The sequence below is a fragment of the Helianthus annuus genome, chromosome 7 (genome assembly GCF_002127325.2).
Source record: "Helianthus annuus cultivar XRQ/B chromosome 7, HanXRQr2.0-SUNRISE, whole genome shotgun sequence".
In the NCBI taxonomy this organism is placed as follows: domain Eukaryota; kingdom Viridiplantae; phylum Streptophyta; class Magnoliopsida; order Asterales; family Asteraceae; genus Helianthus; species Helianthus annuus.
In genome coordinates, this window is record NC_035439.2 from 91,528,046 (window position 1) to 91,554,269 (window position 26,224).

Genomic DNA, 26,224 nt, shown 5'->3' on the forward strand with positions numbered 1-26,224 from the left:
TTGTTTTGAATTCTAATGTGAGAAACAATAAACCTTACATTTGTAACATTTTCATATACTTTTTCTTCGGTAAACCTTGCATGGTATTATATAGAAAATCCACAAATGTAACAATATAAAACACAATCAAATGTACTTTAGGCATTATATTTAAAACACTTTCACTAACTTTCTTGGCATGGTATTTTAAATTTCATGCCTAAAATACATTTTATTGTGTATGAAATTGTTACGTTTAGTGTTTTCCTATATAATACCGTATCAAAAGAGTTATATCATGCCTAAAATTTAAAACACAATGTCTACATAGAATTCTCATGCTTTGTAGACAAAAAATATCCTATATATATATAGGGTAAGGATACTGTAAAAAGGGCCTAAAGTGCTCAAAGTGTGAGAAGTGTATTATAACACTATATATAATACTATATAACACCATATAAACACCGTATAACAATATGTAACACCATATAATACCATATAACACTTTGTAACACTATATAACATTATATAATAAATATAACACTATACATCTATCATAGACATGCTATCAGACAAACTATAGTGTTATATTTGTTATATAATGTTATATAGTGTTACATAGTGTTATATGTGTTACATATTGTTATACGGTGTTTATATGGTGTTATATAGTATTATATATAGTATTATAATATACTTCTCACACTTTGAGCACCTTTTACAGGATCCTCTACCTATATATATATATATATATATATTTATATATAGGGGCTGGTTAACGTACAGATGCGCTTATCGTACATTACGTACGCTACAATCTCAGCCGTCAGATCATCTTCCCGCATTGAAAATCGCATGTTGTTTTTTTGTAAGAATTTCGCATGTTGGTTTTTTAACATGCGATTTCTTCAAAATTACCACATGCGAAATTGTTACAAAAACCAACATGCTATTTCATCAAAATTATCACATGCGAAATTGAATTTCTACATGCAAATTGTTACAAAAAAACACCTGCTATTTCATCAAATTTATCACATGCGAAACTATTACAAAAAAAAAAAAAAAACAACATGCGATTTTCATTGCGGGAAGATGATCTGACGGCTGAGATTGTAGCGTACGTAATGTACGATAAGGGAATTTGTACGGTACCCTTTACCTACATATATATATATATATATATATATATATAGGGAGAAGATCATGCGAGAACCACCTCTTATTGCGAGAACCGCGAGAACCAATGTGAACACAACAAAAAATGCCTAAAAATAGCTAAAAATCACACAATTTTTTTTTAATATTTTTTATATAAAAATCGCTACTTTTTGAAGCCAAAAAAAATTAATTTTTTTTGCCACTAAAAGTAGCGGTTTGAGCATAAAAAATATTTAAAAAAAAAGAAATTTTAGATTTTTTTTAGATTTTTTTAGGTTTTTTGGGGGTTTAGTTTTTAGCATTTTAGCTTGGGGGGGGGGGGGGGATGTTTAGGTTTTTTTTTTTTGGGGGGGGGGGGGGTGGGTTAGGTTTTTTTAGTTTTTTTTAGCTATTTTAGGTTGTGTTCACATTGGTTCTCGCGGTTCTCACAATAAGGGTGGTTCTCGCATGAGCCCCTCCCTATATATATATATATATATATATATATATATATATATATATATATATATATATAGATTAAACAAGTTTTTATCTAGTAATTTTATGCTTCAAGAACACAAATATTTTTTCATCATTATTCATTATTTTCTTAATTCTTAGGTAAATCACACAATTATGCTTAGAATATATTTATAAATTTTATTTAAAATCAAGACGTTCTTTGTTTCGACGAATATATATTTAGAAAGTATTTACATTTTTAGTATAACTAAATTTATCTTGTTATTTTATTCATCTGTAGCCGGCATATGCATTGGGTAGGTGTACGTATATGTCGGTTTAAATTTGAGTCCTCGATCCTTGGGCGATTTGGAACATACGCTGCAAATACGCCATAGTCATTCTAATAATATGAGTTTACTATTTTTGTTGCTATAAGGTTATTTGTTATTTAATAAAAGTTAAGGTCTAAGGGTCTTTTTTTTTTAGCTCGTCCAGAGCATTTGAATTCTCAGACCCACTCTAATGAAACCAATTACAAATATGTCTATAACTGCTTGTAATTTGACGGAAACATCTACCATCTTTTTAAAATACACGTATCTTATCAAGTTTTATTCCATCTCGTATTTCACATATTTGTTTGTTTTGTAAACGACGAGATTGTTTTTTTTTAGTTTTTTTAATCATTTTCGTTGTTTTATGCGTTATGGAACCGATTACTGTTTTGGGGATGGATTAGATTTTGATCAGATTACTGTTTTGGGGATGGATTAGATTTTGATCATGTTCTTCATTTGATGTCTTATAATCCATTTAAGATGCAAATATTTCAACCTTTTGATCATCCAACCTTCATATAGCTGTTTAAGTTGTATTAAACGGTTTAATTTAAACCTACATGTTTGGTTAAGTTGCATCAAACCTTGATTTATGTTTTAGTAGCACCAAACACTTCAACCTTTAAGTTGTATTAAACCTATATGTTTGGTTCAGTTGCATCATTTTCTACCTAATATATAATGACCTATTGCTATGTAATATGAGACGCTTACATGCAGTGGCGGACCCAGGAATTTTTCTATGGAGGTGCGAAACATTTTTAAAAATTTTAGACCCATAGGTATATAAGTAAAAAAACGGTTTGTATCGGGTCGGGTCGGGTCATGTAAAACAAACGGATCACCCTAAAAATATATAAACAACATAATCACCCTAAAAATATATAAACAACATTATCACCCTAAAAATCATCTAAACAATCATAAAGAACGTCAAAACACACAAAATTTCCAACCTATTTAACAACTTTATTACCCTTTTTCTCCTATAATATCAACCAAAATCATCAAAATAACAAAGAAAGTTACCCGTGTTCGGATTCCGGTTAGATTTGGTGTCAAACGACGGTGGTATAGTGGCTGATTACGGTGGTCGTCGGCTGCTGGACTGTTGTTGCTGGGTGATGTTGTTCGTTGGCAGTGGAGGGACGCAAGAGAAAGAGAGAGCGGGAGAGAATTTTAAAGGTTTTGGGCTTTAATTATTTTATTATAGTTTGAAATATTGTTGGGTTTGGTTAATGGGCCAAAACTTAGCGGGCTAGCTAGTTAGGAATTATAAGTGGGTAAAGGTATGGGTATTTGGGTTTAGTTAGTTAGGTATTAAAAGTTATATAATTTAGGTAGTATTTTTTTTAAATAGAAGTTTACTAAAAAGAAATTTAAAATATAAATTGATAACATTTTTTACCTAAGGGGTGCGGACGAAAAATTTCAAGGGTGCGGTCGAAAAATTTCAAGGGGTGCGGACGAAAAATTCCAAGGGGTGCGGACGGATTTTTCGACGGAATTTAACACTAATTTTTTTTTTCCTCGGAGGTGCGCCCGCCCACCTTGGGCTGGGCTTGGGTCCGCCCTTGCTTACATGACGACTAGCATAATGTGATGCAATATGATATAATATAAAATACTATGATGCATATTTGACATAAATACATGTAATATTAATTTTTATTTTATTAAACCAAGTTTGTATTATATTGTTTTGATATTCCAACCAACAATTTTGACCTAATACATCAAAATAAAAGGCACACGTGTAACCGCAAGACCTTTTTGGATAGTAAACTGCAAGACATTCGTGGGTTCTCAAGAACTCAGTGTGTTTGGAAAATATTAGTGAGAACCTTATAGAATTTTAAAAAAATAGTAAGAATTAAAAAGAATTAAAAAGAACCCATTAAAATAATAGGCCATATCTCACTAGTTTTGTATTCCAGTTAAAACCCTACTTCTATCTTTTCATTCAGTTGTTTGATTTAACCCTCCACCATCGTCTTCCGTAGTGACAGATCTAGAAAATAATTATAGGGGCAACGTTAAAAACTCTTTTATAAGGGCAATCGAAAAAACGTCAAATTTAAAAAAAAAAATAAATAAAAATTACCCTACCGCTGAAGCCTCAAGAGGGAGCGGGGGCTAGCCCTTATTATAAGGTATATCCGGTCTTTCATTGGGTTGTTCCTTTTGATGGAACTATGCTTCTATTTCTAATCTTACATTAATACACACACCATCTCGTGTCTACATTGCCACTTCTTCTCAAAGAAAACGTTGGAGAAAGTTTCGTGAAGGCGTTGTTTTGTCGATACCCATGGCCATGTGTGGTTGTCTTGCCATTTGTTCCTTCGTTAGGTTTATTTTTCTTATTTGAGGTTATCTTTTGTTGTAGTTTACAGGATTTTGTTACACAATGATTCTTGACGTGTTGTTGGACGATTGAAATGATTTAAAGAAAAGATGGAGTGTGCTTATATGTATATTGCGTCCAAAGTTGCTTTACAAAAGCAATTATATATATTAATTTTCTATAATTGGTTTTACTAAAATAGTGAAGTTGCTTTGTTTTTCTGTTTGATTTCCCAAATAAATGTGGTGATGTTTAAAGTTGTATGATCTCTCAAGTAATTGTGTTTTGGGTATGTTTTCTCTTGGATTCTAAACTAACAATAAAATTGCACTCCAAAAGATTTTATTTTAGGTATGTGAAATTCTACCTCATGTGAAAATTGGTATAAAATACCATGCTTCGTATATGAATAAATAATATTTCTTAATAGTGATGCTTTGTATGTAACTAGTAATGCTCTGCCCGCGTTGTGGGGCAATGGCCGAATAATTCTCAATCAATTAAAAAAAGACTACTATAATTTTGCTATGGAAAAAAACGATGATAAGACCGTAAATTTGGGCTCAAGGCAAAACTGTAATTTTTCAGTACTAATAAGTCAGTGTTAGGCAGCTAGAGTTATGCGCCGCCCGCGTTGCGGGGCGCTAAACCGAGTATTTCTTAGGTTAATAACATGTATGCCTTTATGTCGGTTAGTTATACATGCTACTTATAACACGATATTAAAAAAGATACATCAAGTTAACCAATTAAAGAAAAACAGTACCATAGTTATGTTAAAAAAATTTAACTAAAACGATGACAAGCGTGTAATTTAGAGTTGGGGGCAAAACAATAATTTGTCAGGACCAATTAACGAGTGCTAGGCAGCTGTTTGGCATGAATAAAAACAAAAAACAACCATGGTTTTGCCAAAGAAAAAAACCGATGGCAAGATTGCAATTTTTAGCGGAGGTAAAATCGTAATTTTAAAATCGAGGTAAAATAATATTTTGAACTGAGAGCAAAACCATTTTTTTATTTTGAAATGGGGGCAAAATTGTAATATTTTAGCTGCGGGCAAAATCATAATTTTTAGCTGGGGGCAAAATCGTAATTTTAAACTGGGAACCAAATCGTAATTTGGCAGGACTCTAGCTGAGGGAAAAACCATAATTTTATTTTGAACTGTGGGCAAAATTATATTTTTTAACTGAGGATAAAATCGTAAATTTAAGGAATGGGCAAAAGCAAAATTTTATCGTAATTTTAAACCTGGGATAAAATCGTAATTTAGCAGGACTAAAAAGAAAAAAAAAAAAAAGCCAAAAGTGGCCGCCAAAATGGCCAACCACTTTCTTTCCCTATTCCCCTATGACGTAATCAAGTTGTGTTCGTATATGTTGGAAACTAGCAGATGCCCCGTCCACGTTGCGGCCGATAGCCGAATAATTCTCAACCAATTAAAAAAATACTACTATAATTTTGCTAGGAAAAAAAAAACAAAAACGATGATAAGACCGTAATTTTGGGCTCGGGGCAAAACTGTAATTTTTAAGCACTAATGAGCTAGTGTTAGGCAACTCCTTGAGACGAAAAAAAATTAAATCGAGTAAACCAATTAAAACAAAAAACCTTTATAGTTTTGGTAAAAAAAACTAAATCGATGGGAAAAACGTAATTTTTAACTGATGGCCAAATCATAATTTTAATTCGGGGATAAATTGTAAACTAAATGGACCAACGGGGGAGTGCCAGAAAGTTGCCGGCACGACTGTAATTTTACACTGGGGGCAAAATTGTAATGTCACCAGGAAAACAAACAAAAACGATGGAGAAAATCTAAAGTTAAGTTGAGGGTAAAATCGTAACTTGGCTGGGAGGAAAAAAACTAATGGCAAAAACTATAAATTTTTACGGGGCAAAATCGTAATTTTGAACCGAGGGCAAAATTGGATTTTTTAGGCAGGAGCAAAAGCGTAGGTTTATTTTTAAATGGGGGTAAAAACATACTTTTGAACTGATGGGAAAATTGTATTTTTAAGGGTTGGAAAGGGGCAAAATCGTAATTTTTTACCGGGGGCAAAATTGAAATATTTAGCTGGGAGTAAAAGCGTAAATTTATTTTTAAGCGGGGGTGAAAACATAAATTTAAAATCATGACAATATCGTAATTTTAAAGCAGGATAAAATCTTAATTTTGTTAGGCCAATAGGGGAGTGCCAGGCAGCTGCCTGACACTATTACCCTGCCGCCCTTTTTGCCCAATTGAAGGGCTCAACTATTGAATTCTGACGTCACAATCTTGTGATTGTAGTAGTTTAAATGTGAACTCGTGGTGTTTTTAAATACCTTTTACATGTGCATAAATGTGCGAAAAATAGTGAGAAGTGTATAGAATGAATCTTGTCTCTTGGTAAGGCAAATAAATTGCTAAAAGAATATGACTGATTAGATAAGAGGGAAGGAAGGTTGGTTAAGAGAAGGATTGTCGTTCAGTGACATGGTTAAGCAAGGTTCGAGTGGTATCGAGGTTAGTAAGAAGGAAGTAGAGGTGGAAGTGCATAGTGAAACGGCGGCATTTTTCGATCTTCAGGGAAGAGCGGTGGTTGGAAGAGCAATCGACTTAACCTCCTTACGGAAGATGTATGAGCTCATCAAGGATGCGGGTTATTCTGAGATTAAGATCCAATATCTAGGGGGCCTTAGTGTTTTGGTCTCTTTTGAAGATGATATTGAAGCAGCGGATTTTTTGTTGGACGTCAGTAGTTGGAGCAAATGGTTCTCGTCATTAGACATGTGGGCAGGGCAATCGATGCATTACGAGAGAGTGGCATGGCTTAAGTTCCATGGCATGCCGCTTCATCTCTCCGAAAACAAAGTTTTTGATGACGCTGCAGGTCAGTTTGGCAAGGTGATTCATAAGTCCCAATTATCATCTTCTGATAAAGACTTGTCGGTTAACTACGTCGGAATTCTGGTGGACCATGGAAAAAGAATTGAAGAATCGATTATCCTAAAGTGGAAAAACAAAAGATTTAAGGTCTGGATAACGGAGGAAAGGGATGAGTGGACTCCGGATTGTTTTTCGGTTGAATGCCCGCCGGAGATATCGGAAGAAGAGGAAAAGTCACAGGGTAATCAGATTCAGGTGGATGAACAATTGGAGGTTGACATAGGGGAAGTTGATAAGTCTCAGGTCACTCCGGAGGGGGGTGGTATTCTCGAGGATATCGGCCAGGTGGAGGTAAAAGAGAAACCCATCGGTCACGAGAATACCGAAGATTGTGCTGGCAGCTTAAATGTCTTTACATCGGTCTCTGGTGAAAAAGTCTTTAACAGAAAAAAACCTTTTAATCTGGCTAGAGATAAGCATAGACCGGTTGGGATAAGCCAAGAAGTGAATATTAGGCCCAATAAGAGGTCCCGAGTTTCAATGGAGGATTCTTTTGAGAAATTTGGCCATATGGGCCGGCCTAGGGAGGATATAATTAATAAGGATTCGGGTTTAGTTTCAAACAGCGCATCGAGGTTTGATCTTAACAAATCAGGTAGCCCTCAGGTGGAAGGAGATGGTCCTTATGTTGCCTTATCCTCGAATTCTCCGAATTTCCGCCCTGAATGTGAAGAAGTATCTGCGGAAAAGGAAGATTCTGGTGACCTTCTTATGAAAGAGATAGAGGCGACGGTTTTTCTTGGCAGCAAAGTTGGAGTGGATCTGAGTAATCATAATGACTTGGTGAAGGAGGCTATTGGGAAAGAAGGTATTAATGTTGTATTATCATGAATTTTTTGTCTTTGAATGTGTGTGGGTTGGGAGGGGATGGCAAAGCTGGGTGGATTAGGGGTCTTAGACAGGAGCATGGCATTGATGTTGTCTTGATTCAGGAAACTAAAAAAGAGAACTTTTCGGGTGTCTCTATTTCAAATTTTTGGGGAAATAAAGAGTTTGGTATGGATTTTGTGAGCTCGATCGGGTTATCAGGAGGTCTGTTGTGTATTTGGGACCCAGTGAAGTTCGACGTGTCATCAGTAGTTAAGAAAAATAATTTTTTGATTTTGGTGGGTAAAATAAAGGGGAGCGAGGTGTCTCTCAATATAGTCAATGTTTATGCCCCTCAGTTGGTTAGTGCTAAAAATGCGGTTTGGGCTGAATTATCGGCTCTGATGGAAGATTTTCCGGGTATGTGGGTAGTGGGAGGAGACTTTAACGCAGTAAGGTATCCTGATGAGAGACGGAATTCCAGATTCAATAATACTTGTGCTTCGAATTTTAACAACTTTATCTATAATTCGGATCTTCAGGAATATGATTTAAAAGGTAACAGGTTCACTTGTGTTAGAGGAAGCGGTAGAAAACTCAGCAAGATTGACAGATTTCTGGTGTGTTCTGATTTCTTTAATCGCTGGCCTGACGCTACTTTCAGAGCTCTTCGTGTCAGTCTTTCGGATCATGGCTCTATCTTACTTATCTCCCAGAATAATAATTTTGGAGCCAAACCCTTTAGGGTTTTTGACTCTTGGCTAGAGAAAGAAGGTTATCAGGAAGCGGTGGAGAGATCTTTGGACGGGTTTACTGGTTTTGGCCCCCCGGATTTAATTTTAGTCCAAAAATTTGCGACTATTAGAAAAGGTTTAAAGGTGTGGAGAGACGATATGAAAAAAAAGGAAGGGGAAAGCCTCTCAAAAGCTCTGGAAGAGTTCGAGGAATTAGAGATATGTATGGAGTCTAGGGACTTATCGGAGGAAGAAGAATGGTCTTTCCTGGAGAATAAGAAATTGTTGCTGGAAATTGAGAGAAGAAAAGCGTCGGATTTGAAACAGCGTGCTAGATTGAAATGGGTTATAGACGGAGATGAAAACTCTAAATTTTTCCATGCTACTGTCAATGCTCGGAAAGCGGTAAACGGTATTCCAGGGCTCTTCTCGGAATCGGGTTGGGTTAACAAACCATCGTTGGTGAAGGTAGGAGTGTTGAAATTCTTTAGAACCAAATTTACAGAAGAGATTCAATTCAGGCCGTCTTTGGTTTGTCATGGTATCAAGCAGCTTTCGGTTTCAGATAGTAATGGTCTAATTAGACCTTTTTCTCTTCTTGAAGTGAAGGAGGCTCTAAAAGAGTGTGGAGACGATAAAGCCCCGGGCCCGGATGGCTTGAACTTCAAATTTATCAAAACTTTTTGGCACTTATTCGAGGAGGATTTTTTGAAAGTTTTTGAACACTTTTATGTGAATGGGAAGTTCAGCATAGGAAGTAACTCTTCCTTTATCACCCTTATCCCCAAGATCAAAGACCCGGTGGAATTAAAAAATTATAGACCTATCAACCTTATTGGGTCTATTTCTAAACTAATCTCTATGACTCTCGCAATCAGGTTGAAGAAAGTCGTCAGTTCGATTGTTTCGGAATCTCAATCGGCATTCCTAAAAGGTAATTTCATTCTAGATGGCCCTCTGATCATTAATGAACTATATAACTGGGGAAAGAAGGTTAAGAAGAAATTGTTTTTTCTTAAGATTGACTTCGAGAAGGCATACGACAATGTTAATTGGAAATTTCTTTTATCTATCATGGGTCAAATGGGTTTCCCGTCTAAATGGTGTGACTGGATTAAAGGTAGTGTGGAGTCTATAAGGTCCTCGGTTTTGGTGAACGGCTCCCCCACTTTCGAATTTAAATGTTCTAAAGGCATTAGACAAGGAGATCCGATATCGCCCTTTCTTTTCATTTTAGTGATGGAAGCCTTATCGTTCATGTTGGAGAAAGCGAAAAGTGAAGGTATTATTTCCGGTATTCAAACTCCTCATAATGGTCCGGTGATGTCCCATTTATTCTTTGCGGACGATGCTCTCATATTGGGGGAATCGTCGGAATCTAATATTAATAGTGTGGTTCGTATCCTCAGAATCTTTCACCTATGTTCGGGATTGAAAATTAACATTTCTAAGTCCAATTTGTATGGGGTTGGAGTGGATATCGGGGAATTAAATTCGATGGCGAGTATTGTGGGGTGTCAAGCGGACTCTTTCCCTTTTAAATATCTCGGTTTGACGGTTGGAGGTAATATGAACAGGGTTGCCAATTGGAGACCCGTTTATGATATCGTTGACGCTAGGTTGGCGAAATGGAAAGCGGTGATGCTCTCGATGGGAGGTAGAATAACCTTGATAAAGTCGGTGTTGGAAAGTCTTCCTAATTATTTCTTCTCCTTATATAAAGCTCCTGTCCAGGTAATAAAAGATATAGAGTCTAAGATTAGAAATTTCTTATGGGGGGGGAGGGGCGGATTCTAACAAGATTCACTGGGCGGCTTGGGACCGGGTGGCTGGCCCGATTAACAAAGGAGGTCTGGGCCTTAGCAAGCTTTCTTATATTAATGTCTCTTTACTGGCTAAGTGGGGATGGCGTTTTAAAGTTGACAAAGACAAGTTGTGGGTCAAAGTGATTGAGTCTATCCACTACTCGAATGCTGATAAGGATTGTTTTCCGGTCAAGAAGTCTCTGGGAGGGGTATGGGCCAACATTGTCAAATTACTGGTTAGTTGTGTGATTGGAAATAAACCGACCAAGGATTATTTCAAAGGAGAAGTGGGGAATGGAGAATCGATTCTGTTCTGGTCTGATTCATGGCTCCCATGTGGTCCTCTGAAGATGAAATTCCCTGCTTTATTTGACCTGGAATCGAAGAAGAACTGTAAAATAGCGGAAAGGATTGTTTCGGATGGTGGTATTTCCAGATATCGATGGCAGTGGAAGAGGAGTGTTTCGGCGGGCTTAGAGGTTAATGAGTTAATTGGGCTATGCAGCTTACTTCTGAATGTTCATTTTGATGTTGCTGCGGATAAATGGAATTGGATAGGATCGGCTGACAATCTGTTCAGTGTTCGGTCAGTGAAGGATCTTTTATATAATGATTTTGACCCTCATTGGATCTATGTTCCGAGCCCGTGTAAGTGGCTCCCGCATAAATGCAGTGTTTTCATTTGGAGACTCAGGGTTAACAAGTTGGCTACCATGGACGAGCTTAAGAAGAGGAATATAGATAGGGGGAACCAATCTTGTGTCCTTTGTGGTGATTATGATGAATCGGTTGAGCATCTTTTTTCTTCGTGTAGTTTCGCTTCTTCGGTATGGTCTATAATCTCCTTGTGGTGCAAAATCCCTTGTATCTGGGCGTTTTCGATAAAGGACTTGTTGGAATATCACGACTTATCAGGTCTCAAAGGAAAGAAGAGAGACATTGTTCAAGGTATTATCAGAATCGGCTGTTGGTTTTTATGGAAGAGTAGGAACGAGATCAGATTTAATAATAAAGCCGTGAAAATGGAAGAAATCATTCGGGAAATCAAGTCCTTCGCTTTTTTCTGGTTTAACGCTAGATCTAAATATTGTGAGATTAAGTGGAAAGATTGGTGTAGTTTTGTTAACATGTAATTTTTGGTTTCTTTTGTAGTTTGGTGCCGCCCGTCCTCGGGGTTTTGGCGTTTTGGTTTAATGAAATTATCCTTTCAAAAAAAAAAAGATAAGAGGGAAGATTTAAGTGGTTCTAGCATTTGAAGAGGAGACAAATGAAAGAATTGGTTAGATTTGTGGAAAACCTCATCGTTGAGAGGAAGAGGATTAGAGGCAGATTCAGACTTGCTTGGAATGAACAGATTAAACGAAATTTGATAAACTTCCACCCGTATAAGAATATGGTCGATGATAAGATTTCGTGAAAACGTAGAATTAATTTTAAGAATTTTTAAGAAGGATATAGGGGGTTTAGTTTTTTCCTTAACTTTAGTAGCATTTGCAAGTTACTTCCTTTTTTTTTCTTTGTGCCTCTATTGTGTACTATTTACTTGAAGTATACTTTTCAACGATTTCTATTAAGATAGCTAATGCGACTTCTCTTTGTTGTTGCTATTTGTATATTTTATGAGAAACACTCTTTATTTGTATATTTGTATCTTAATCATAGGGTGTTTTTCAAAAAAAAATGTGATTTTTCACTTTTAACCAAAGGTTTTCATCTTTTGTATTTTAACTCTCTTAATTTGTTTATTTTTAACTCAAAACTTTTCATCTTTTGTAATTTAACCAAAAACTTTTTTATTTACAACTTTGGTCCCCTATACTTTTTATCTTTCGCAAGTTTTTCGTTTTACGTTTCATTCTAAAATTTGCAAGTTAATATTTCGCAACGTACATGTGTGGTTCAACGTTTTTGTTCTATTTTTTCACATTTGACAGGTATGTCGCAACGTGTCTATTTTCCCCATTTGGCAAGTTCGCTGCAACGGGCGGATCCTTCATCGACTTAGTTATTATTTTCTACGTTATTTTACGAGTTAACACGGCGCAACGTGCGTGTGTGGTTCAACGTTTTTATGTCACACCCCGCCGAAGGCGGAAACGCAAGGTGCGACCATGAAAGGATTTCAAGCATACGATAAGCAAACAACTAATATGATTAAGCATCAACGATACCGAAGTTTAAAGTTTACAAACCATAACAATATATTTAGTTTACACAACTTCCAGTTTCAAAAACACATACGACCAAAAGTTATATTGTTTATAAAGTTCCTAGGATTTGTCAAGTATATTTCCGATACGATGAAATATACAAGGCAAAACCCCCAAAAGGTATCGTCCATGATGCATGCAACTTCTTAAAGCCACGAACCAAATTTCACTTACCTGAAAATCATGCTTAAAAATGTCAACATAATGCTGGTGAGTTCACAGGTTTAAATGACACAAATGAAACTTAAACTCATTTGATAAAAATTTAGTATGCGTAGTTAATGAAATCACGAAAGTCAAATCATGGTCTTGCAAAAACCGTGATACATGTGCCGACATAAGCCCGTAACCAAACCATAACGATGATGCCTCGCCACATCGTGCACCATGACGATGTCTAAGAATATTTGGACACAATTGCACTCCCACAGGGTCACGACCGACCAGGAGCGGGGCTCGTTAAACCCAATAGATCTATTCGACTGTTCCGCGGTCATTACCACGACTAATGGTTACTAAAGAAACAATAACACGAGGACTTCCGAGCTCTAAAACCAACCAACTTATGTGCACAAAATAGACAAAAATGGATTTCATTCCCACTACCATACCCCGTAACCAAGCATGATTTTCCCCCGATTTAAATACACATTTAAATAAGTAAAAGGGGCCGTGAAGACTCACAAACTGCGTTCCGTGCGTATGCTAGCAAAACCAAATGTCCAAAATAATTCCCGACCTACACGTGTCCTAATTCAATAAGACACTAGGTCTAAATATGTGTCTACTCGACAAGTCGTTCACCAAACTTGTTTAGACAAAATGAGATGTTAACCTTTTTAAATAAATGTGTTTAATTCTTACGACGCGTTGGTGGGTGGTTATCCGATAATACCCAAGTATTTATATATATTACAACAAATACATATATATCAAACAACATATATAAAATAAACGTATAAGTTCCATCAATGTTGGGGTCTCATCGCGGAACCTCGTTTGGAAACCCGTGTCGACACACGTCTAAACCGTATAATAAACATATATTTAGATAAATTAGTATATTTATTTGTACAAAAATAACCCATTATCCTTGTAGATGCAAAAATATAATAAGCATCTATATTTATTTTTCAAATAAATATATACTTATCAAAATTCTCCGTCATAGTGAAAATAATATATATCCCCGTGTCATGAATCCATGAATCACCCAAGTACATGTTTAGCTTATTTGATCATATAACTCGATAACAACCGACTAAAAAAAACATGTAATTTCACATATATTTTAGGTCTTACGTCACAGTTGCCAAATATATCTAATTGCCTCTAGCCTGAACAAAAACGTTAATTTCATATATTCAATCACAACCGATAAAAATACAATTACAATTTTTTTTTCTAGCCATAAGTTTCACAATCTTTATTTTAGTTATTTTACATCTTTATTAGTAAATAATGATGAAATCAAGCACATCTTACAGTGTTGGTTTCTAATAACTTGCATCAACGAAAGTAATAAATTTGATGTCATCGTGTTAATATATACTATATTATATTATAGTATGGAGAAAATGCATAGATCATGAATATTATGTTAGAGCATTTTTACTAGTTAGCTTTTAATCCTATTTTCGCTATAGATATTGGAAAAAAAAATAGATAAACCAACTAAACACATGATTTATGCTTCATGTGTATTTTTTTAAACTATTTTTAGTGTAAACAAGCTTGTATCAAGATTATCCTTATACAAAGTTCATCAAGTAACAACTTTCAAGATACAAGTATTTTATCACACTAGATCAAACAACAAGGTATATATATACATGTATATATATATATATATATATATATATACTTGTACGTCTTTTATAATTCCATTTTTTTATACAAAAAATTTCTTGGTTTTAAGAATAATATATGTTAACATCTCTTTTTTTTTTTTGGTGAACTATACTTGCGAGATAACACTTCTACAAGAATGTATAAAAAAAGTGTAGATTCATACCACTAGATCTTAGTCTAGGGAAGAACACGATCCTAAATGATGAAAGATAGCTTGAGGTGAATTAAAGATGGCTCCTAGTATGCTCCTTCTTCCTTGAGACACCTTAGATCGTCTTAGGACCCCATGGTTCACCTTGTATTCTTGAAGAAAAGTTGGAAAGAAAAGGATATGTTGTGTGTGTGTCTCGTGAGGTTGAGAAAGTAGAGAAGAGTGTTGTGTTTGTGTTTTTTTTTTCCTAGTAAATGATCTCATATCATTAGTCATGTGTTCTTATGATGCCTCCAAGTCAAACAACCCATACTTTACTCATCAGCCAAGCATGGTTATTATCCAGTAGTTGAAGTAAAAATCTTATGTGGGTCCCCTTCATGTTTGGTCGACAATAATGGGGAATTGGTGAGATCATGGGTTAGTTGTTTACTTGCAATTTTTGTGAATATCTAATGATATACAAGTAGATATTTAGGCCATTATTTATTTAATATGTATAGGATTTTATTAACACACTAAACTTGTTTAATATATATACTAGCTAATTAAAAATTACACAATAGTATTTTGCCTGGTGAAAAAAAAACCCGCAAGTACAGATGTTCAAACGAAATCAAACTTACTTTTACGCGATAAACTGAAATAATACAATACATTTTTTTAATCCGTAATAATATTATCTATTATTTTTTTTTATGCCCAACGTATAATAATGCCATGAATTTTTAAAGTTCTAGGCACGTTAGAACCGTACCAGTATATATATATATTTTTTTATAGTGTACCGGATAATTCACCAACGCTTGTTTTTTTTATATATATACTTTTATTGCTACACGATAAGACGATCCCAAACGACATCAAATGCGAACCCATGAATTTTCCCGGACATTGCTAGACTTTACGGACTCAATTAGTCATATAATTAAGTCTAAATGCCCGTGATATAATAAATAAATAGTGATTAAGTCGTACGGATTAACCTGAAAATTTGCCGGTTGTCACATTCTCCCCCTGTTAAAAGAATTTCGTCCCGAAATTCAAGCCGAGTCATCCTGAACAGGAGTCTTCTCAAATAGGTGGGGATACTTTGTCTTCATTTGATCCTCGCGTTCCCATGTAAACTCAGGTCCACGCTTGGAGTTCCAACGAACTTTAACCAATTTAATACGACTCCTCCTCAACTTTTGGACTTTCCAGTCCGTAACCTCGACCGGTTCTTCAATAAAGTGGAGTTTGTCGTCGATGCAGATTTCATCTGCAGGAATGATAAGTGTCTCGTCGGCTAGACACTTCTTCAAGTTTGACACATGGAATGTGTCATGAACGCCACTAAGCTCATCGGGCAACTTTAGTCTGTACGCGACGGTACCAACCTTGTCTAAAACCTCAAACGGCCCGATATACCTCGGATTAAGCTTACCACGCTTACCGAACCTTGCAACACCCTTCCAAGGTGAGACTTTTAGCAAGACTTTATCTCCGACCTCGAAGGTTAAGGGTTTACGCCCAACGTCCGCGTAACTTTTCTGACGATCACGAGCCGCCTTGATACGGTCTCTGATCTGAAAAATCTTGTCCGTGGTTTCTTGAACCAATTCTGGACCAATCAACTGTTTCTCACCGACCTCCGCCCAACACAACGGGGACCGACACTTCCTTCCATACAAAGCCTCAAATGGAGCAGCTTTGATGCTCGTGTGATAACTATTATTATACGAGAACTCTACTAATGGTAAATGAGTATCCCAATTTCCACCGAAATCCATCACACATGCACGGAGCATGTCCTCCAGTGTTTGGATGGTCCTTTCACTTTGGCCATCCATTTGAGGATGATAGGCCGTACTTAGATCTACGCGAGATCCGAATGCCTTTTGGAAGGAACGCCAAAACCTTGAAATAAAACGGCCATCTCTGTGAGAGATTATAGAAACAGGCACCCCATGACGTGCCACTACTTCCTTGATATACAATTCCGCTAACGTTTTCATACTGTCCTTCTCGCGGATAGGTAGAAAGTGTGCGGACTTTGTCAAACGATCCACGATTACCCAAATCATGTCATTACCCTTAGATGTTCTAGGTAACTTTGAAATGAAATCCATAGAAATTTGTTCCCATTTCCATATCGGGATTTCAGGTTGTTGTAACAAGCCAGATGGCTTCTGATATTCGTCCTTAACCTTTGAACAAGTCAAACACTTTCCCACGTAGGTCGCAATATCGCCTTTAAGATTGGGCCACCAATAAAATTCCTTCAAATCATGATACATCTTATCAGCACCTGGATGAATCGAATACTTCGACTTATGAGCTTCATCTAAAACTAGATTACGTAACCCGCCAAACAATGGAACCCAAACACGACCCATGAAATACAGCGTTTCATCTTCCTTAGGTTCCAATTGTTGTTCCATACCACGCAAAGATTCTTCCTTAATAAACTCCGGTTTAAGAGCTTCACGTTGTGCGTCACGAATTTGAGTGGTGAGGCTCGTTTGGATTGTTAATCCTAACGCACGAACACGTAAAGTCTTAACCCTTTCTTTCCGACTCAAGGCGTCCGCAACAACGTTGGCCTTGCCCGGGTGATACTTTATCTCACAATCATAGTCGTTCAACAACTCCACCCAACGACGTTGGCGCATATTTAATTCCTTTTGATCAAATATATGTTGAAGACTTTTATGATCCGTGAAAATGGTACACCGTGTACCGTATAGATAATGTCGCCAAATCTTCAAAGCGAACACCACCGCACCCAATTCCAAATCATGGGTGGTGTAGTTCTTCTCATGGACCTTTAACTGACGCGATGCATACGCGATGACTTTGTCTCGTTGCATCAACACACAACCTAGACCTTGATGCGAGGCATCACAATAAACCACAAAATCATCCGTACCATCGGGTAGAGACAAAATTGGAGCACCGCAAAGTTTCTCCTTAAGTAACTGGAACGCTGATTCTTGTGTATCTCCCCAGTCAAACTTTTTATCCTTTTGGGTCAAGGCGGTTAGAGGCTGTGCTATCTTTGAAAAATTCTCAATGAATCGTCGATAGTACCCCGCCAGTCCTAGAAACTGGCGTATTTCAGTTGGAGACTTTGGTGCTTCCCAGTTCTTTATAGCCTCTATCTTGGACGGATCGACATGAATCCCTTTCTCGTTCACTACATGACCGAGAAACTGTACCTCGCGAATCCAAAATTCGCATTTCGAAAACTTTGCGTATAGTTTCTCGTTCTTCAGCAATTCGAGAATAAGCCTTAAATGTTGCTCATGCTCTTCCTTTGACCGTGAATATATTAATATATCATCAATAAAAACAATCACAAATTTGTCCAAGTAAGGTTTGCACACGCGATTCATTAAATCCATAAATACGGCCGGTGCGTTAGTCAAGCCGAAAGGCATGACAAGAAACTCATAATGACCATAACGGGTTCTAAACGCTGTCTTGGGAATACTCTCCTCCTGAACTCGCAACTGATGATAGCCCGAACGCAAATCAATCTTCGAATAGAAACTAGAACCTTGAAGTTGATCAAACAAGTCATCGATCCTTGGTAAAGGGTACCTATTCTTGATAGTGAGCTTGTTCAACTCCCGGTAATCTATACACATACGGAAGGTTCCGTCTTTCTTTTTCACGAACAAGACCGGAGCTCCCCAAGGCGAGAAACTCGGTCGGATGAAACCTTTGTCTAGCAATTCTTGAAGTTGGTTAGATAATTCCTGCAACTCTGACGGAGCTAAACGGTAAGGCGATTTAGCTACAGGGGCAGCTCCTGGGACCAAGTCGATGCGAAACTCGACTTGCCTTTGTGGGGGCAATCCTGGCAAGTCTTCAGGAAAGACTTCAGGGAATTCCCTCACAACAGGAATATCCTCAAGTCTAGGCTCCTCTGTCTTCTTATCAACTACGTGCGCCAAGAATGCGAAGCAACCCTTCCGTAGACATTTTTGGGCCTTCATGCAAGTAATAATTCGCAATGGGGTTCCACATCTTTCTCCATGGACAGAAAGCGTCTCACCATCGGATAGAGGAATACGAATTATCTTTTCATGACAAATCACTTCGGCATGGTTTTTCGACAACCAATCCATGCCGACTACGACATCGAAGCTACCCAGTTGGACCGGTAGAAGATCTATACTAAATTCTTGATTGCACAAGACCAACGTGCAACCCTTAACAACCTCACATGACTTAACCAACTTTCCATTGGCCAATTCAATAGAGTAGGGTATATCTAGCTTGCTTGACTCTAAATTCAACATACGTTTAAAGTCGGTAGATACGAAGCTAAGGTCGGCACCAGTATCAAAAAGAATTGAAGCATATTGATTATTGAGAAGAAACGTACCCGTAACTACATTCGGGTCCTGACGAGCATCTTTAGCTCCAATCACGAAGGCTCGACCCTTAGCTGGGTTCAACTTAGGACATTGCCGCTTGAAATGATCCTCGGCACCGCACTCGTAGCATCCTTTGTCCTTCTTTGGTAACACCACCCTACAAGTTTCCATTTTGTGTCCCACCTTTCCACACCTTTTACACTTGGCACTTTCACAAGTGCCCACATGATGGTAGTTACATTTGTTGCACTTGGGTAGAGGACCCGTATACTTTCTTGGACCAGAGCTTGTTGCGTTCACAGTAGCAGAGAAAGCTTTCACATCTTGAGTTGTTGCAGTTTGGTTTGTAGCGTTGTTACCCTTCTTGAAGTTAGACCATTTCCGTTTACCCGAACTCTTTGATTCATCGACTGAATCCTTCTTGTCACTTCCCTTCCTAGTTAGGGTCTTCATGCGCACCGCATCTTCAGTTAAACTAACAGCTAGGCTCACTGCACTTCGAATTGTAGCAGGGTGAGACGAGGTAACCATGCTACGGATTTCAGGTGCCAAACCCCATATATATCGTTCGATTCTCTTGAACTCCGGTGTCACAAGGTAGGGAACTACCCTGGACAAATCATGGAACCGTTGCGTATACCCCGCAACATCAGCGCCGATCATAGTTAGATTCCAAAATTCTGTCTCTAGTCTTTGGATTTCAGCTCTCGAGCAGTACTCTTCTCGCATCAATTCCCGAAGTCCTTCCCATGTCATCCCATAAGCGGCCTCATCACCTAATGTTTGAACCTGAAGGTTCCACCAAGTCAACGCCTCATCCAGAAAGAGGCAAGTAACATACATCACCGTTTGTTCCGGGGTACATTTGCTGATACGGATCACCGATTCCGTCTTCTCCACCCAACGTACAAAGCCAACAGCTCCCTCGGTACCATTGAAGTTTAGAGGCTTGCAGTCGAGGAACGCCTTATAAGTGCACCCTGGAATGGTAGTACCTCCTGAATTATCAAGATATAATTATTACAAGAATAACATAATCAAGAAAATCCATAGAATGCCATGCAAAACCAACTATTACCAATCACAATGTTCCCACCCGTTCCTGATCCTCCAGGTCCAGAACCTCCGGAGCCTCCAGTACCGCCGCTGGAATCGACACGGTTTGCTTCATACTGTGCAATGGCGGTAGCAATGCGCTGTTCCAACAAAGCTTCCAATTCTGCCTCCGTGGTGGGAAGTTGGTAATTCGGTTGTTTACGAGTATTTCTTCGTTTCGGCGCCATGGTATTCTGATGTAAAATATCAAAAGAATTTTAGACATATATTTCAACAAATATTGCCAACCATGTACGAATATAAGAATACAACCAATCGTAATAACCATATGATGACATTGACAAGTATCACCGACAATCATGAGTGCACGAGTAATAACAATTATATGATTAATCACCATCATAATAATTGCAGTGTCATAAAAGTACCACACCATAACAACCACAACATCATAATAATCATGAAAAGAACAAAATACAACGCATCAAAAGAAAATACCATAATTTACATATCATTCAAACTTGTTACATTGTTTCGTGAAAGATCCAAAAGAGCTCAAGGCTACATCACCTTGGCTTACAAGTTTAGACAATATACAAAAAGGTAAAATTTCTTCCACGAGCAATCTTCGTAACCAAAAGTAAGATCATCACATCACTACTACTGAGGTGGGGGGTGGGGTGGTCGTGTCTCGAGTGCCGCTCTGACTCTAGCTAAGTCCTCCTCGATAACTCTCATCCCATGAGAGAGTGTAGTCACCCTAGCCTGAACCTCTGAAATATTAGAATCCGTCATACCAAAAGTGACATCGTGGCGTGCTGAAGCTGAGGTGAGGATAATCATCTGTTCGGCATCGTTGATTCTTCACTGTCGTATAACATCCAACTCCCTATCAATCCTATGCATAAACACATGTAGGAGCATCTCAATAGAATCTATCCTCTCCTCGAGGGTGGGTGGAAACATGGGAGAACGGTAGCAAGGATCGGAAGGAGACATGGTGGTTGGGGGTCGAGAAGGTCCGCCCGTCTCGAGCTTTGGGGGCACAAGAAAGCCAGCAGCTCGGAATCTCTCAATGAAAGGGCTGGCTGTAGCGGGACATGAAGGTCCTCCAATCTCAAAAACAGAAGGAATCTCCCTCCTGGGCTCGCTAACTCTCTCATCATCGACTTGAGCAAGAATAGCGCGAGACGGTCCACCCATCTCGAGAGTAGTGGGAGCTATAAGCTCTGCAGCAGTGCCACAGTCCGTAGCGTGAGCACTAGGACCTATGGCTCTAAGAGCAGAAGAAGATACACTATCAGTAGTGTCGGAAGATGAAATGTCCATGACGGACACAACTGGGGAAGAGACCTCTAGAATCGCAATATCAAACGCCTCGCCCACTCCTATGTCATCGTCGACATGATCAACATGAAACACTGGAACCTTGTCCCCACCAGCAGGGACATCAACACGAGGGACCTCAATCGCAAGGGGAGGGATGTCAATAATAAGGTGTCCATCGGGGTGACCTACGACAACTACACCAGGGACTAGAACATCCCCCAGATCGAGAATATCATCCATCAGCACAGGGCCACCTAAGGCTATTATCTCCCCCTCACCACTAACGCCACTCAGCACATCGACAGACACGTAGTCCGGATCCTCCTCCGGCTCAGTATCCGTCTCCGGCACTACTTCCATAGCGGGCTCATCATCCGACTCCAACTCGATCACCTCCTCATCGGACACGAGGTCAATAATCCCCTCGTCTGAATCTGAAATGTCGATAGGATCTGAAGCTGACGACATCGTGACCTGGCAAGATAATCCGTACAAACACATGTATATATAAATTATATATATGTATATAAATCACAAAACCCTCCACATGAACCAAATAACTTGCCTATACAATATAGACCAAACCATGTATACCCAAAACTCCTTTCTACACTAAGTAGACTAAACCATGAATCCCGCCTACGACTCGTAGACCCAACCATGAACGTGATGCAATGCAATGAAACTTTTCAGGCAAGTGAAAACGTTTAATGCGTGGCACCTAGATATGAGATTATAGTCTAGACTCGAGACCGAATCCTAGTTCGCTATAATCGAGGCTCTGATACCAATCTGTCACACCCCGCCGAAGGCGGAAACGCAAGGTGCGACCATGAAAGGATTTCAAGCATACGATAAGCAAACAACTAATATGATTAAGCATCAACGATACCGAAGTTTAAAGTTTACAAACCATAACAATATATTTAGTTTACACAACTTCCAGTTTCAAAAACACATACGAGCAAAAGTTATATTGTTTATAAAGTTCCTAGGATTTGTCAAGTATATTTCCGATACGATGAAATATACAAGGCAAAACCCCCAAAAGGTATCGTCCATGATGCATGCAACTTCTTAAAGCCACGAACCAAATTTCACTTACCTGAAAATCATGCTTAAAAATGTCAACATAATGCTGGTGAGTTCACAGGTTTAAATGACACAAATGAAACTTAAACTCATTTGATAAAAATTTAGTATGCGTAGTTAATGAAATCACGAAAGTCAAATCATGGTCTTGCAAAAACCGTGATACATGTGCCGACATAAGCCCGTAACCAAACCATAACGATGATGCCTCGCCACATCGTGCACCATGACGATGTCTAAGAATATTTGGACACAATTGCACTCCCACAGGGTCACGACCGACCAGGAGCGGGGCTCGTTAAACCCAATAGATCTATTCGACTGTTCCGCGGTCATTACCACGACTAATGGTTACTAAAGAAACAATAACACGAGGACTTCCGAGCTCTAAAACCAACCAACTTATGTGCACAAAATAGACAAAAATGGATTTCATTCCCACTACCATACCCCGTAACCAAGCATGATTTTCCCCCGATTTAAATACACATTTAAATAAGTAAAAGGGGCCGTGAAGACTCACAAACTGCGTTCCGTGCGTATGCTAGCAAAACCAAATGTCCAAAATAATTCCCGACCTACACGTGTCCTAATTCAATAAGACACTAGGACTAAATATGTGTCTACTCGACAAGTCGTTCACCAAACTTGTTTAGACAAAATGAGATGTTAACCTTTTTAAATAAATGTGTTTAATTCTTACGACGCGTTGGTGGGTGGTTATCCGATAATACCCAAGTATTTATATATATTACAACAAATACATATATATCAAACAACATATATAAAATAAACGTATAAGTTCCATCAATGTTGGGGTCTCATCGCGGAACCTCGTTTGGAAACCCGTGTCGACACACGTCTAAACCGTATAATAAACATATATTTAGATAAATTAGTATATTTATTTGTACAAAAATAACCCATTATCCTTGTAGATGCAAAAATATAATAAGCATCTATATTTATTTTTCAAATAAATATATACTTATCAAAATTCTCCGTCATAGTGAAAATAATATATATCCCCGTGTCATGAATCCATGAATCACCCAAGTACATGTTTAGCTTATTTGATCATATAACTCGATAACAACCGACTAAAAAAAACATGTAATTTCACATATATTTTAGGTCTTACGTCACAGTTGCCAAATATATCTAATTGCCTCTAGCCTGAACAAAAACGTTAATTTCATATATTCAATCACAACCGATAAAAATACAATTACAATTTTTTTTCTAGCCATAAGTTTCACAATCTTTATTTTAGTTATTTTACATCTTTATTAGTAAATAATGATGAAATCAAGCACATCTTACAGTGTTGGTTTCTAATAACTTGCATCAACGAAAGTAATAAATTTGATGTCATCGTGTTAATATATACTATATTATATTATAGTATGGAGAAAATGCATAGATCATGAATATTATGTTAGAGCATTTTTACTAGTTAGCTTTTAATCCTATTTTCGCTATAGATATTGGAAAAAAAAATAGATAAACCAACTAAACACATGATTTATGCTTCATGTGTATTTTTTTAAACTATTTTTAGTGTAAACAAGCTTGTATCAAGATTATCCTTATACAAAGTTCATCAAGTAACAACTTTCAAGATACAAGTATTTTATCACACTAGATCAAACAACAAGGTATATATATACATATATATATATATATATATATATATATATATATATATATATATATATATATATATATATATACTTGTACGTCTTTTATAATTCCATTTTTTTTATACAAAAAATTTCTTGGTTTTAAGAATAATATATGTTAACATCTCTTTTTTTTTTTTTTTTTTGGTGAACTATACTTGCGAGATAACACTTCTACAAGAATGTATAAAAAAAGTGTAGATTCATACCACTAGATCTTAGTCTAGGGAAGAACACGATCCTAAATGATGAAAGATAGCTTGAGGTGAATTAAAGATGGCTCCTAGTATGCTCCTTCTTCCTTGAGACACCTTAGATCGTCTTAGGACCCCATGGTTCACCTTGTATTCTTGAAGAAAAGTTGGAAAGAAAAGGATATGTTGTGTGTGTGTCTCGTGAGGTTGAGAAAGTAGAGAAGAGTGTTGTGTTTGTGTTTTTTTTTTCCTAGTAAATGATCTCATATCATTAGTCATGTGTTCTTATGATGCCTCCAAGTCAAACAACCCATACTTTACTCATCAGCCAAGCATGGTTATTATCCAGTAGTTGAAGTAAAAATCTTATGTGGGTCCCCTTCATGTTTGGTCGACAATAATGGGGAATTGGTGAGATCATGGGTTAGTTGTTTACTTGCAATTTTTGTGAATATCTAATGATATACAAGTAGATATTTAGGCCATTATTTATTTAATATGTATAGGATTTTATTAACACACTAAACTTGTTTAATATATATACTAGCTAATTAAAAATTACACAATAGTATTTTGCCTGGTGAAAAAAAAAACCCGCAAGTACAGATGTTCAAACGAAATCAAACTTACTTTTACGCGATAAACTGAAATAATACAATACATTTTTTTTTAATCCGTAATAATATTATCTATTATTTTTTTTTATGCCCAACGTATAATAATGCCATGAATTTTTAAAGTTCTAGGCACGTTAGAACCGTACCAGTATATATATATATTTTTTTATAGTGTACCGGATAATTCACCAACGCTTGTTTTTTTATATATATACTTTTATTGCTACACGATAAGACGATCCCAAACGACATCAAATGCGAACCCATGAATTTTCCCGGACATTGCTAGACTTTACGGACTCAATTAGTCATATAATTAAGTCTAAATGCCCATGATATAATAAATAAATAGTGATTAAGTCGTACGGATTAACCTGAAAATTTGCCGGTTGTCACAGTTTTTACGTCTATTTTTTCCATTTAACAAGTTTGTCGCAACGCGTGGGTTCTAAATCGACATAGTTATTTTTTATATGTTATATGTTTCAGTCTTATTTCTTCACATTAACACGTCGCAACTTCAGTGTTGGTGGTCGCTACCAGCGGTGTGGCATTGGTGTTATTTGTCATAGTTTTAGGCCCCTATTGCAATGTGGTAGATCGTTGTTGATTATTCAGTCTTTGGAGTTGCAGAGAGATCGAGAGAGAGTTGCGGATATATGAAATGTAGAAGATGGTATAATAGTCTTTTTCTCGTTTTTAACGGTCAAACAACGTTTGACTAACGGCTGGATGCAATGGGTTATGGAATGTCCACCTTAGGATTTCATCTAGCAAAAAGGTTGAATGTCAATCTGACAATCTGGACCAAACTACAGGGTGACAAAATGCACGTTTCTCTAAATTTTAAAATGACGCAAATTAGGTAGTTCAACTATGGAAATTTAAATATTGTAAAGTTGAAGTTTTTATTAATGTAAAATATTATAAAGGTAAAACTTTTATTAATGTAATAATGATAAATGACATACCCGTTGTTAAATTCTAGATTTTTCATTGATCTTTGATTTAGACTTCAACTAGTGGGAATGCCCGCGCGTTGCCGCGGGTATTTATGTTTGTTGGCCGCACATTACGCGACGGGTTTTACGTATTTTACCCACGATATGGATCTATAAACCT

The 26,224-nt window shown here is 37.2% G+C and overlaps 1 protein-coding gene across 2 annotated transcripts; it reads right to left on the reverse strand.

The window, feature by feature from the left end:
* Positions 1-20,439: 20,439 nt before the first annotated feature.
* Positions 20,440-25,108, reverse strand: LOC110899452. 2 transcript variants are annotated; one of them, XM_035975711.1, is made up of 3 exons: positions 24,501-25,106; positions 23,133-23,187; positions 20,440-22,622 (listed from the first exon to the last, which is right to left on the reverse strand). In XM_035975711.1, exon 3 carries the CDS (start codon positions 22,016-22,018, stop codon positions 21,053-21,055), a length of 966 nt encoding a protein of 321 aa, XP_035831604.1. In that variant the 5' UTR covers positions 22,019-22,622; positions 23,133-23,187; positions 24,501-25,106; the 3' UTR covers positions 20,440-21,052. The 2 variants fall into 2 exon arrangements, with proteins under 2 accessions (XP_035831604.1, XP_035831605.1); XM_035975712.1 differs by lacking the exon at positions 23,133-23,187 and having other exon boundaries at positions 24,501-25,108.
* Positions 25,109-26,224: the final 1,116 nt, after the last annotated feature.

Bases quoted from the DNA above. Each gene is read 5' to 3' on its own strand.
- LOC110899452 (XM_035975712.1), bottom strand. From the start codon at position 22,018: ATGTGTTTGTACGGATTATCTTGCCAGGTCACGATGTCGTCAGCTTCA.